The 14,219-nt window shown below is 44.0% G+C and overlaps 1 protein-coding gene across 3 annotated transcripts in view; it reads left to right on the forward strand.

Annotated features, from left to right (window-relative positions):
• NR2C2 (nuclear receptor subfamily 2 group C member 2) overlaps positions 1–14,219 on the forward strand; it is a 101,218-nt gene that overhangs the window by 64,687 nt on the left and 22,312 nt on the right. For all 3 annotated transcript variants that reach the window (XM_058725888.1, XM_058725890.1, XM_058725889.1), the window contains 3 exons: positions 8,673–8,873; positions 11,015–11,117; positions 13,987–14,166. In XM_058725888.1, the coding sequence (XP_058581871.1) occupies positions 8,673–8,873; positions 11,015–11,117; positions 13,987–14,166 (484 nt within the window). The remainder of the gene's footprint in view (positions 1–8,672; positions 8,874–11,014; positions 11,118–13,986; positions 14,167–14,219) is intronic.

Below are 14,219 nucleotides of genomic sequence, written 5' to 3' on the forward strand. Positions count from 1 at the left end.
ACCTTAACATATTAATCTTTGTATTTTAAGTTCTTGTTTGGTCATTCCAATGTTTGTGCCCTGAATCTGATTCTGATGCTTGCTTTATCTCTGTGGATTGTTTTTCTTGCCTTTTGGCATGCCTTGTACATTTTCTTTTTAAAATCAGGTAATGTCTATGTTAGATAATAGGAGCTGAGATAAATGAGCCTATAGTATGGGGATTTATGTTGATCTGGCTACGTGTTGAGCTATGTATGATGTTCTCTGTGGCTATAGGTCCAAAGGCTTCAGATTCCTCTAGTGCCTTTGTCTTGGTCTCTCCTCTTGACTTTGGGCTTCCTTGGATACTCTTCTTTAGAGTGTCTATATCTTAAAGCTCTTCCAGCTGTAATCCCCTGTTACACTGGAGCCCTGTTGGTGTGGTGGTAAGGTGGGAGAGCAGAAGCATTCTACAATCTTATGATGAAATCTCAGTATTTTAGTGGGCCTTTGTCCTTGGACTACCTGTAAGAGTTCCTGGACCTAGTTCTAACTTGGGGGCAAGTTTGGAGGAGTCCCACATATACAACACCAAGCAATTCTGACACTATCAGTGTAAAGATAGCATAGATTCCACAGACTAACAATTCAACCTGATAGAACTGCCCCCTAGTCCCACCTCAGACATCAGTCTCAAGTCCCAGGTTGTTACCTATACCTCTGACTAACCAGCTACAGATTAGAGTTCCAGTGACCTTCTTAGGTTCAATTAATTTGCTAGAGCATTTCACAGAATGGAAGGAAGCACTTATTCATGTGCAGTTTATTAAAGGATACAAATCACCAGCCAGATGAAGAGATACCTAGAGCAAAGTGCCAAACAAAGGAGTTTTTGTCCTTGCGAAACTTGGGGACAGACAGCTTAATGACACACAAAAGTCTTCTGGTTCCCCAAGCATGGAAGTTCCCAAATGGGCCAAAAAGCTGTTTTCTTGGGTTTTTATGGAGGCTTCATTACATAGACATGATTGATTAAGTCACTGACTGTTGACTGATTGAACCTCCAGCCCCTCCCCCAACCCGGAACCTCCAGGGGAGGGGGAAATGAAAGTTCTAACCCTTTCATCCCATCGTTGATCCTTCTAGCAACCAGTCCTTGCCCTGGGGAGGGGTTCCAAAAGTCATCTTCATTAATAACAAGACACTCATTTCACTTTTATGGCTCTAAAGTATTTTCAGGAACTGTGGATGAAGATCACATATATCTGAAAAATATACTTTTGTCATCTGAATGACCAAATATATACTTCTTATAAATCATATTGCAGGCTGTGACCTTGACAAGTGTGTATTAATTTCCTCTACTGCCTACCCCCTTAGATGAGATAAGGGAGCCTGAGGGGCCTGGAGTTGAAGAAATCCCCTCTCCCCAGGTGGGATAGACTCAGGTGTAAAGCCTTTTTCCCCTGCGGAATAGTCATTTGTTTACAGAAGAAACCCTTGAGTTCATTTTATAAAAATTCTTCCCCTTCCCTTCCAGAGCCACCAGGGAATCTTTCTCATCTTTTCACCTTGGGAACCAAGTGGGATTTCTGGAGCTAAAACCCATGAAAGTATGAGGGACCCTCCTAAGCCTGTGGTACTCAGGAGTTTCTTACTCGCATGCTAGTCTGTGCTGAGTCTTCAGCAACTCATTGCAGTTACGTTTTGAGTGTTCTTCCAGGTTGGCTTCTGCTCCAGCTAAGCAGATCTCACACTTTGTGAATCCACCTCTCTCCAGATTTTGGAATAGAGTTTGCCCTGCATCCTCAAGTTTTCTGATAAGCCCGAGGGAAGTCATTGATTTTCATTTTGTCTTGCTTTTTCTTGTTGTTAAGGTGGAATGATGACTTCTAAGCTGTTTATATTGAAGTTGAAACCAGAAATACACTGTGAGCTCCAAACTCATCTATCTGGTAGTTTACTTGACACATCTACTTGGCCGTCTCCTAATTGGCAGGCTAAAAACAGACTTCTGAATTCCTACCAGCCCTTGCCCTTCCATCATGCCATTGTTCAGGCTGGAAACCTAAGAGTCATTCCTGGCTCTTCATTCTCCAGTCCTTACATCTCTTCCCACCTACACATGCTGTTGCATCTCCCTCCAGCCTGCATCCCGCAGTGGTCCTCTGCTCTCCACAGTCCCACAGCCACTGCCTTCTGCTCTCACCTGGGCTTCTCCAGGGACATCCTAATAGTTCCTCAGCTTCTACTTTTCTCCTATATTTTTTTCCATCCAGTATCTAGGAAGATCTGTTTAAAATGCAAAGCCCATCATTCCCTCACTTAAAATCCTGAATGTGTTTAGAAAATACTGTTTTGTGTTACTCAGGGAGGAAAGCTTTGTGAAATACTTTACCTGCCTAAACTTTCTAGAGATTGAATTAGGCTGAATGGAGAATATAGTTGTTTGATCTTTGCCTGTGAGCGGTACTAACTTCTCATATGTGTTAAAATGTATTTAATTGTTTTAAATTTTTATTTTTGAAAGAGAAAGCATGCATGTGGGGGAGAGGCAAAGAGAGAGGGAGACACAGAATCCGAAGCAGGCCTGGAGGCTCCAAGCTGTCAGCAGAGACCCTGACGTGGGGCTTGAACTCATGAGCCGTGAGATCATGACCTGAGCCGAAGTCAGATGCTTACCCGACTGAGCCACCCAGACGCCCCTTAAAATTTATTTTTAAGTGAAAGATTGATTTACCTTTTTGCATAGGTCAAAAAATTTTTAACAGGTTTTTGCCTTTACTTTTAATTTAATTATCTTTACTATTGTCCTGCTATGTTTAATATACCCTGACTTGTAACAATCTAACAAATTTTATATATGTTTATATATTTTTAAATGTATGTGTGTGTAAAAAATAGTGTAATGTAAGATAGATATAAAATAAGAAACCTAAAGACTTGGTTTGGGAGGACAAAACCCTTGAGTGGCTCCCATTGTATGTGGAATAAAATCCTGACTCCACGCAAGGCCAGCCCACCTCCCCCTGTAGGGGAGCCTTCATTGTCCATGGACCTGATGTCAGTTCTAAGAGCTCCTTCCTTTTAGGGCTTTCCATGTGCCAGAACATTTCCCAGTACTCGGAACACACTTTTCCCTGAACCTTAATCCGACTCCCTTCTTAGCCTTGAATCTTGTTTTAAATGCCACCTTAACACAGAAACCTTCCTTGACCTCTCTTTCTGAAAGGTTAAGTGCCTGTGTTTTCTACTCCAGCCAGATCTTTAACCTCATAACATTTATCATAAACTTAAACTGTTCACTGGTTGGTCTGTTTACTTGTTTTTTGCCACTTTCCCACTAAACTAAAAGCTCAGCGAGAGCAAGAGCCATCTCCGTAATGCCTATAATCTAGCAAAGCCCATGGCATAGGGTAGACCCTCTTTGTAAGCATTTGAGGAATGAATGAAAGACTGTAGTCAGTGGGAGAGATTGGATGAAGTGAAAGGGATAAGACAAGGCTTCCCAATGAGGAGAGAAGTACGTGAGAGCTTAGAGCAGGAAATACTTCTGTCAAGGTCCTCTTATGTTCTGGGCCGTGTACCAAGTGCTTTCACACACGTATTGCTTCACTTTCCTAGGAATCCTTTTTTATAGATACGTAAACAGGGGCTCAGAAAGCTCATATAACTGCTCCACAGTGACCCAGTTGGGAAGCAGTAGAGTGAGCATTCCATTCACAGCTCTATCTGCAAAGCCCTATTTCAGGATCACAAACTTGTGTTTACAGGACCAGGTGGCAGTGGAAAAGGTGGTCAAGTTGGAGATTAAGGCCAGTCAGAGAGCCCATGACCCATCTGAAGGGGCAGCCACACACAGCCAGCTGATAACCACAGGGAACTTAGGTCCAGGATGGCCTCAGCTTCCACCTTGTCACAAGAACTATAAATCCAGTTTTTATGGTAAATACTCTATCTTCAGGTGTTGGCAACCAGTTTTTTAAAACTTTTAAACTCTGGGGAACGCCTGGGTGGCTCAGTCGGTTGAGCAGCCGACTTTGCCACAGGTCATGATCTCACAGCTCGTGAGTTTGAGCCCCGCGTCAGGCTCTGTGCTGACAGCTCAGAGCCTGGAGCCTGCTTCGGATTCTGTGTCTCCTCCTATCTCTGCCCCTAACCCACACGTATTCTATCTCTGTCTCTCTCAAAAATAAATTTAAAAAAACAGTAAAAAATTAAAAAAATAAATAAAAATTTTAAACTCTGGGAGATCAAGCAAAAGTTATCCATTGGCTGGTTTTACCTTTAGGCTATCCCATTTGCAGGTTTTTCTTTACAACATAAATCATGAGCCCAGCTTGGCTGGAACAGAGAGTGGGTAACATGGAGGAGAATGGCAGTAAGTCAGGTCACATTGAGGTCCTTTTAGGGTAGAAGTAGAGAGGGCCTTGGGCCTGTAGAGTATGTAGTCTGCTCTAATAATGTGACATATGCGTTCCTAAAGATTCCCAAACTGCCAAATTTTGCAGTAGAAACCATAGGGCTTGTGGGGGGAAATGGGCTTAGTGGCATAACATTTAAAAACTGTTGGTGACACACTAAAAAACAGGTATGAACTTAATTTAATGTAAACAGTAGTTTTATATATGTTAAATAGTTAAGAAACACATAATGACCACAATACAATATGGCACTTTGCCTTGAAAGATATTGAAGCTTACTTGTGGAGGGGGTGTGAGAGGATTATAGCTCCTGAATGATTGTGAGTGGGGTGATCTGAAACTAGGGAAAGTAGCAATACCACATGCACAGAGCTGGCTATTCCCACTTAGCTCACTTCACTTGGGTGTCATTTTCTGGGTGTACACTGTTTCTCAGAGAAATCAAGCATACACAGACAAAAGATTTACATTGTGCCTAGATTATTCCCTAGTATATCTGTCACATTGAAACAAGTACAGCTTTTCAAAACAAGCATCGTAGCAGTACTGCATAGCCAAGCTGTGGAGGGCCTAAGAGTCACACAGGAAACAAGACCTCCCTCATTACAGTCCTCCCTACCCTCCATTCGTTATCGTTTACAAGCAGAGAGTAGGAACATTTGTTCCAAGTGAAGAGATTAAATAAAGTTTGCTTCTCATATTCATTTCCTAGGGCTGCCATAACAAATTACCACAAACTTGGTGCCTTAAAACAACAGAAATTCATTTTCTCACAGTTCTGGAGCACAGAAGCCCAAAATCAAGGTGTTTGCCAGGGCCATGCTCTCTTTAAGATTCTAGAAAAGCTTCCCTCCATGCCTTCCTACCTAGCTTCTGGTCCTTCCCTGCAGTCCTTGGAGTTCCTTGCTCACAGCTGTACCACTCCAGTCTCTGCCTCCATGGGCACATGGCTTTGTAGTAAAGACACCAGTCATTGGATTTGGGGCCCACCCTAATCCAGTCTGGACTCATCTTCACTTGATCACACTTGCAAAGGTCCTATTTCTAAATAAGATCACATTCATAGGTCCTGGGGGTTAGGACGTAACCATCTCTTTTTGAGGACACTGGTTCTACCAACAACGCTTCTTCTCCGCCCCTCCACAGGAGATTTAATAAGTCTGCATACATCCTCTCAATTTTTTTAAGTTTATTTATTTATTTTGAGAGGGAGAGTGCAAGTGGGGAAGGGCAGAGAGAAGGAGAGACAGAATCCCAAACAGGCTCTGCGCCGTGAGCCTGACAGAGGGCTTGAACTCACAAACCAGGAGATCATGACCTGAACCAAGATCAAGAATCAGATGCTTAACCGACTGAGCCACATGGGTGCCCCTACATCCTCCCAATTCGGTGTTTCCTTGGTTTCATTAAACAGGAGTCTGCCTGCTTGTGTTTGTCAGCAAAGTTTGTGTAAGGGTCACCCTGGGGTTCTTCTGTGACCCTGAACCTTTGGGGGGGAAATAGAAAAGAGTAGTTTGAGCTTTAGGATATGTTACATACAGCCACCAAGAGCAGCTGTCCCTGTCTAGACCCCATCACTCCTACGTCCCACCCCTGCCCTAGCTCCATACCTGCCATGCCTCAACCAAGAGGCCTGGGGCATAGCAGCAAAGGCAGTGACATGCCCATTACTGTGTCTACTCAGCTGTAGAGTGTATCACCTCTGAACATGTGAAGGACTTCTACTAGCCATGCCTTGGTTATAGCTGGTGATTGAAGATCCTTTCAATCACATGACTCTCTCATTTCTTTTTATTTCATTCTAATTTTTTTTTAATGTTTTTATATTTAAGAGACAGAGTGCAAGTGGGGGAGGGGCAGAGAGAGAGGGAGACACAGAATTTGAAGCGGGTTCTGAGTCATCAGCACAGAGCCCGACGCAGGGCTCAAACCCACGAATCTTAAGCTCATGACGCTTAACCGGCCGACATCCACCCAGGTGCCCTCGTGACTATCTGACTTTGTAACAGGGAAAGTAGTTTAGGAAGGAGGTAAGTTTTGATGGACATGAAAAGGAAGTCAAACACTTAACTCCTAGATCTCAAAGTTGTAAGGGCCTTCCAAAGGCCAGCTTGTTACCTTTTAACTAAGGTAGGAGTCCCTTTTGTGGCAGCTGAGAGAAGTATGTGTCAACCAGTCTGTCTGTGGTCTTTCAGTTCCTCATTGGGTAGGAAAGGTTTTTGTGTTTTTTTTTAAAGAATTCTTCTTACAAAGTTTTCTATCTCATGTTTTACTTTTCCAGGGGAGTCTCGGTATGTATGCCACAGGAATCTGCCTGTGTAACAGTGAAAGGTACTTCCTTTCATTCTTTGAAATCTTTCTTCTTTATCCTTAAAGATCTTTTGACACGTTAGTTGGAAATGATGATATGCCAGGATTCATGCCCAGCCATCAGCTAAGGATTTGTTCTTGTATCCTGTTCCCAGTCTGCTCTTCTTTCTGGTCTTGAACTTGCTGTGTGCCCTCAGCCTGTAACATACTTTGCCACATTTATGTATGGCTTCCTCTCTTGCTTCATCAGGTGTTTGCTCAACATCACTCCATCAGAGAGATCTTTCCTTCTAACATGGCTCCCCTGCCTCCTTTCCCTTGACATGATTTGTCCACTTACTCTGCTTTTTAGTTTTCTTCAAGGCACCTACCAAGACTGATGCTCCACAATATCAGTGTTCATAGTCTGTTTCCCTTCTAGAAGGTTAACCCCATGAGATAGGAGCTCTGTAGTATTCATGTCCCTATCCCTAGTACTGAGAATAGTGCTTGCCACATAGTGAACACCTACCTAGTAAACATATATTAGGTAATTGGATCTTTTCTTACTTATGTCATTTGCTTTTGAACCAACCAACCTTATCTAATTTTTCATATTGGATAGTTGGTAAAGGTGTTGTGCTAGATTCTGTAGAAGTTTGCTGTCTGAACCTTGGAATGGTGTGTCACAAGGCAATATCTATCAAGATGTGGATACCAGACCTGGCAATAAATACAGTATAGGGAACTGAGTTCTAGTCAGAGATGTAGTACATCTCCACTTGTCCAAGGCCCAACCACAACAGCCCCAAGAATCCTGTTTGCTGTGAGGCCCTCCTGCTGTCCCCAAGGAGAAGGTGAGCAGTGCTCCAAGCTGGGCACTCGGCCTAGAAGAAGGCAGGACAGGGAGTAGAACAGCTTCAGAAAATTTCATGAGCAGGAATGAGAAGTCACTCTTGCTGTAGCAACTATTTTTATCGTAACTGATGCAGTTAAGGCAGGGGCTCTGGGAAGAGGCAGGCTCTGACAGCTGGCCCCCTGAATGGTAGTAGCCTTTGGAGAAATCAGGATCAGGACTTCTCTGGAGTTTATTATGTCCAGGACAAGGATTTTTTTTTTTTTAATGTTTATTTATTTTTGAGAGAGCAAGAGAGAGACAAAATGCGAGCAGGGAAGGGGCAGAGAAAGAGGGAAACACAGAATCTGAAGCAGTCTCCAGGCTCTGAGCTGTCAGCACAGAGCCTGACTTGGGGCTCGAACTCCGGAATCATGAGATCATGACCTGAACTGAAGTCGGATGCTTAACCGACTGAGCCACCCAGACGCCCCAAGGATTTTTTTTTCTTTTTTTAGTTAAACCTATCATCTACTATTATTATCTCCATTTCATAAAAGAAAGGGCTTTTCTTTTTCCAGTTTTATTGAGATTATAATGGACACACAGCACTGTGTAAGTTTACGGTATACATCATAATGCTTTGCCTTACATGTATTATGAACTGATGACCCCTGTAAGTTTAGTTAGCATCCATCATCTCATACAGATACAGAAAAAGAAAGAAAATATGGTTTATTCCTTGTAATGGGAACTCATAGGATCCACCTTCTTAACAACTTTCAAATACATCATATGGCAGAGTTAGCTATAGTCACCATGCTGTACATCACATCCCCAGTACTTAGTTATCTTACAACTGGAAGTTTGTATCTTTTGACACTCTTCATCCAGTACCCACCCCACACACACCCTAAAGGGCATTTTAATGAAAAACAGGAAGGATATCATCCCAAAATAAAATTAGCTCTATGATCATTGGTTTCTGAAAAAACTCATGGTTGTGTTTTGTTTTTCTCATTTCACCATGCACTGGTGAAACTGCATCTCGGACCAGCATTGACTCCAGGACGGCATTGGGCAGTCACCGCTTTGAGCACCACCTGCAAGTACACAAGTCGCATGATGCTCCGTGAGAGCAGCCTCCATGTTGTGTCTTGTAGATTGTGACAGACCAGCAGACAGGACAGAAGATCCAGATAGTCACCGCAGTGGACGCCTCCGGATCCCCCAAGCAGCAGTTCATCCTGACCAGCCCAGATGGAGCTGGAACTGGGAAGGTGATCCTGGCTTCCCCGGAGACCTCCAGTGCCAAGCAGCTCATATTCACCACCTCAGACAACCTCGTCCCTGGCAGGATCCAGGTGAGGCCTGTTGATAGGCATTTGTTTCTGCACTTATTTCTGACCCTTCCTCTGTCTTGGAAGCCAAATCCATCTCTAGAAGTTCCTTTGAGGACCTGCAGGCATGGCAGAGTTATGCTTTGGCTAAAGTAAAAAACCCGCAAGTGAGGGGCAAAGCCCAGAAGGCAGCCAGCTGCAGTGCTCAGATGGAATGGAAGTTGAGCGAGAAAAAGTGGCCCACAGGAGACTGGCATGGGCAAGCTGACACTGAGGCCACTAAAGAATCGTTCTAACTAAAGTAAGACTGCACGGTAGTAGTTCTTGGCCCCTGACATTTTAGGGGCACCATCTAGGGCTGACCACAGTCCGGAGAGGACTGACTTGTTCCTAACACTCACTTCAGCCTCATCCAGGTCGTCAGGACTGGTTCCAGCTCTTCATTCTGTCCTAACTTGCTCCTGTGAACTGCTGCCTCTGGGTCCCTCAGTCACCATCTCCATCTCTGCCATGGTTCTCCCTTTGCTGGCAGGGTGAGATGGGGAGGGGGCAGATAGAGAAACAAAAAGAGCAAGGGTTTGACGGAAAGCAGAGTTATTGAGAAGCGCTGAATGTCCAAGCCTGACACTTAGAGAAGCAAACTCAAGGCCACTGTCTCATGGTGGCCAAGCGTGGAGCAGATTTAGTGAAAGTCAAGATGGGATCTATGTTTTTGTTTGTTTTTAATTTTTTAAAAATTATGGTAAAATATAACCGAAAATTATCATCTTAATGACTTTTAGGTGCCCGGTTCAGTGGCATTAAGTACATTCACATTGTGTAACCATCCCCACCACCCATCTCCAGAACTCTTTTTAAAATCTTCCCCAATTGAAACTCTGTCCCCATTAAACACTAACTACCCATTCCTCCTCCCCCAGCCCTGACAACCACTATCCTACTTTCTGTCTTTATGACTTTGGTATTCTGGGGACCTCATGTAAGTGGTATCCTACAGTACTTTTTCTTCTGCAGTGGCTTATTTTATTTCACTGAGTATAATGTCTTCAAGGTTCATCCATGTTGTAGCCTGTGTCAGAATTGCCTTTCTTTTTAAGGCTAAATAATATTCCACTGTATGTATAGACCGCTTTTTATACAGTCGTCTGTTGTTGGATGTTTGGGGAGCTTCTACCTTTTGGCCCTTCTGAATAATACTACTAAGAATCCATGTTTTGGGGGGTGGGGGTCGGGGGGACTTTCTGCTGTAGAGAAAAATAAGGAAAGGGAATGATTTTTTTTTCTTCTGATAGAGCTGGGTTCAGGACACAAATTATGTTCAGCTTTCAGAACTGTGCTTTTGAGACACCTCCTAATGCAGTTAGTAAATACTACCTCTTCCTTTCCCACACTACATGCTGATCATCTAAAATCAAAATTCTTCGCTGCTTATTTAGACTACTCCTTGTTCATGGGAAGGTGGCTGTTGATTTTGTTGCATGTTTTTTAAGAAGTCATTCTATATAATTGCTGTATATATTCCCACCATACAGAAATCATGTTAAGGGTTACGGTTGGTACATTATTTAATAACAGGTATTTTTCACTTTCTCATATTGATGTCAGTTACAGTATTCTTCCAGATGAGTAACACTGTCACCTAGAAAGTCATGTACAAGTGAAGAAGAAATAACAGTGTTCAGAGGTCACCAGCTGCCTCAAGAAGAGACCTACTTATTTAATTAATAAAGCTTGATTATTTCACTGCCCAGTATACCTCTCTGCATACTTCTAAGCTGTTCCATGGGAATGGAGAAGCAGCCAGAAAGACCTGCAGTATCTTCATGTTGAGGCATCTGCATGTGATTTCCCACATGAGGCTCCCCATCCTGGGTGGTTTTGCTAGCCAGATAGGAGAATAGACCAGTGAAAATCAATGTCTGACCTTGGACAAACCACACACCCCCCCACCCCCTGCCACCACCACCACAGCTGAAGGGGCATAGTCTAGGTGAGCAACAGAGCCATTCTGGATATCCGGCTAAGTTGTCAAGTGGGATTTTCCCAGTTCTGCCCAAGGTTCTCCTGCTTAGAAACCCAAGATTAGGAATTTCTAGTTAAACATTACTTTGCTTTAACGATCTGATTTTTAATCAGCACTTTGCTTGTTTCCCAATTCTTCTTAGATCGTCACGGACTCTGCTTGTGTGGAACGTTTGCTGGGGAAGGCTGACGTCCAGCGGCCCCAGGTGGTAGAGTACTGTGTAGTCTGTGGCGACAAAGCCTCTGGTAAGTAATCCTAGATTATAGGTGCACTTCATGGTCCAAAGTCATGAACCAAATGGGGGTGGGGGTGGGGAATTACCAGAGAGAGAACATTTTCTGTAGGTTTGTAGGTTTTAAAACATGAACTCCAGTTTTCTTAGTGGGGTAGTAATATAAATAAGCAAACCAACTTGTCAGATTATTAGAATCAAAAGAAAAAGTCAAGGTACTGTTTCTGTGAGTTGTAAATCTTAGTTATATATTTATATACTACTAAGAAAGCAGTCGTTTCTTTAATCTAGGTAATATCAGCACAGTGCTTTGCTATTTCACAAGATGTGTTACTTGTCTATTTCTTCTTCATCATCTTCATCATCTTCTGTCATCCCCTCACTATAACCCAGTGTGGTTACTGCTGTAATGGAGGAGGGAGCATGCAATTCTGGCTGGAGCCCCAGGGTCAGGCAAGGTCCCCCAGCGGCAGTCACATTCTGTGAGACTTGGAGGTTGAGTGTGTATGCATTGGGTAAAAGAGAAGCATTCCAGCTGGTGGGGATGTAATTCCCCACCATTGGGAATTTACATCCCCACCAATGGATGTAATTTACTCCATTCCAGGGAGTAAACTCCTGAGCCAGGGCCCAGCGAGTTTACTGTCCATATCCATGGTGTCTTTGGGGAAGAACTCGGGCTTCTGTGGTTAGGATGTGAGTGCAAGGAGACTAGAGAAGATATCTGGCCTCAAAGTTCAAAATTCAGCCTGCTAACACCAGTGAGCTGTAGAAGGTGAGGTGAGCAGGAAGGATGGAGAAGTATTTAGTGAATGTGCTGACAAAACGATCAAAGGATGGACAAGTATTTAATAAGATACTCTTTCAGCTGTGTTAGGGCCATAGGCCTGAGTTTTATGATTGGCTCCACTTTAGTCTATGGTAACAGAATTCCTAGGAACTTTGGGCACTTTGTGATCCTGTTTAAGACTAAAAAAGGATGGACCAAACATCTTAGGAAGACAGCCCAGGCAAGCATCCACAGAGGTCAGAAGCTGCAGTTCCACTCCTAGCTCATGGCATCATTTGCTCTGCCAGGGTGCCTTGCCTCTGTTTCCACCCCTTGTCTTGAACAGGGCAAAGCCCAGCCCATCCCCCCCCTTCTCTGAAGCCAGTGCTGCTTCTGTCTTCATCATCTTTGTATAGACCACTATATCCTGTCTCCTTGCTCAGCAGGAAGAGGCATTCTGCAAACTTTTGAACAAATGAATGAAGCATGAACATAATGAAGAGGCCCACAGAATCTGCTTGGCTTCCCCATTTGTCAGTCTCTTTCTGGGCTTAAAGGAATGGCCTAGTTACAGGCTTCCAGTGCCACAGTCTCCAGATACTAGAGGTCACTCTAAAGTCTAGAGAGGCTAAGGAAATACACTGCAAAGAAGGAAAAGTGATGTCTACACAGGAATTTTAGCACTGTTCTTTTTTTGTTATTGTTTATTTGAGAGAGACAGAGAGAGTGGGTGAGGGGCAGAGAGAGAAAATCCCAAGTAGGCTCTGTCCTGCCAACACAGAGTCTGATGCAGGGCTTGAACCCACAAAACTGTGAGATCATGACCTGAGCCAAAACCAAGAGTCAGATGCTTAACCAACTGAGCCACCCAGGTGCCCCTAGCACTATTCTTAAAGCCACAAAATTGAGACCCTCCAAATACACACTTGGAATGGCTCTGCATGTGAGAGCTTAGGACTGTGGGACACTCACTCAGTAGCTGCCATCAGTGATGATCCTTTCCAGCAATGTAGCTATGATACTGGGTTACAGAAGACCAAACCAGGGGAGTTTCATGGTCAGTCCCAGCTAGGAACAAATGAGGTGTGATGTGTGTGGAAAAACATGGAGAATTTGGAAGGGTAACTGAGATGGGGGGCTCTTTTTAATGTCATTAAAAAGTTCGTCATTTGGGGCGCCTGGGTGGCGCAGTCGGTTAAGCGTCCGACTTCAGCCAGGTCACGATCTCGCGGTCCGTGAGTTCGAGCCCCGCGTCAGGCTCTGAGCTGATGGCTCAGAGCCTGGAGCCTGTTTCCGATTCTGTGTCTCCCTCTCTCTCTCTGCCCCTCCCCCGTTCATGCTCTGTCTCTCTCTGTCCCAAAAATAAATAAAAAAAAAAAAAAAACGTTGAAAAAAAAAAAAAAAAGAAAAAAAAAAAAAAAAAAAAGTTCGTCATTAGAAATTAGAAACCCCAAAGTAAACAAGATTAGAAAAAAAGAACCATGTGTAATAAATGCATTTCTAGAACTGTGTTTCCAAAAGGGTCTGAATACCTAACGCAAGTGAGCCACATGACATGCACCCTTCCCTCACCTTGGGCCTACGCAGTCACGGCCCCTGTGCTTCCCCAGGACCCAGGACAAGACTCACATAGAGGGAGTAAATGGAGGAGGAGTAGGACCCTATGTGCTAGAAAAGTCATGCATGTGTTTGCTGTGTGCCACTGTCAGCAGGATAGGCGCACTGGGTAGTGTCACAAGCCCAGGTCTGCAGAGCCAGGACCAGGTGCACCCAAGTGGATACTGTGGTTCAGCCGTTATCCATGGGCTCCTCCTGCATGTTAGGTCCTCTGTGTACTAAAAGCATTGAGGTCATGCCGTTTACCAGCTGTCACTTAACCTATCTGAGCTCCTGTTTTTCCATCATGACCTCACAGGGCTACTTTAAAGATTATAGGAAAATTATGGGAAGAACCTAAGTGCCATGCTTAATGCTCGGGCCTGTGGCTGTCCTGTGGCTGCCGGTATCTGACACTGTGCCAGTCACCTTGATAGAAGGTGACCTTAGAAACAGGACCTGTGGCGGATCACCTCTTCTCTTGGTGAATTGCTTCACACACTCTTTCTCCTTTCAGGCCGTCACTATGGGGCTGTCAGTTGTGAAGGTTGCAAAGGTTTCTTCAAAAGGAGCGTAAGGAAAAACCTGACCTACAGCTGCCGGAGCAACCAAGACTGCATCATCAATAAACATCACCGGAACCGCTGTCAGTTTTGCCGGCTGAAAAAATGCTTAGAGATGGGCATGAAAATGGAATGTGAGTAACAATAATAAGAAGCTGCCCGAGTTAGCAAGTTGAGAGAAAGTGAA

Source organism: Neofelis nebulosa, chromosome 4, assembly GCF_028018385.1.
Source record: "Neofelis nebulosa isolate mNeoNeb1 chromosome 4, mNeoNeb1.pri, whole genome shotgun sequence".
Taxonomy (NCBI): Eukaryota; Metazoa; Chordata; class Mammalia; order Carnivora; family Felidae; genus Neofelis; species Neofelis nebulosa.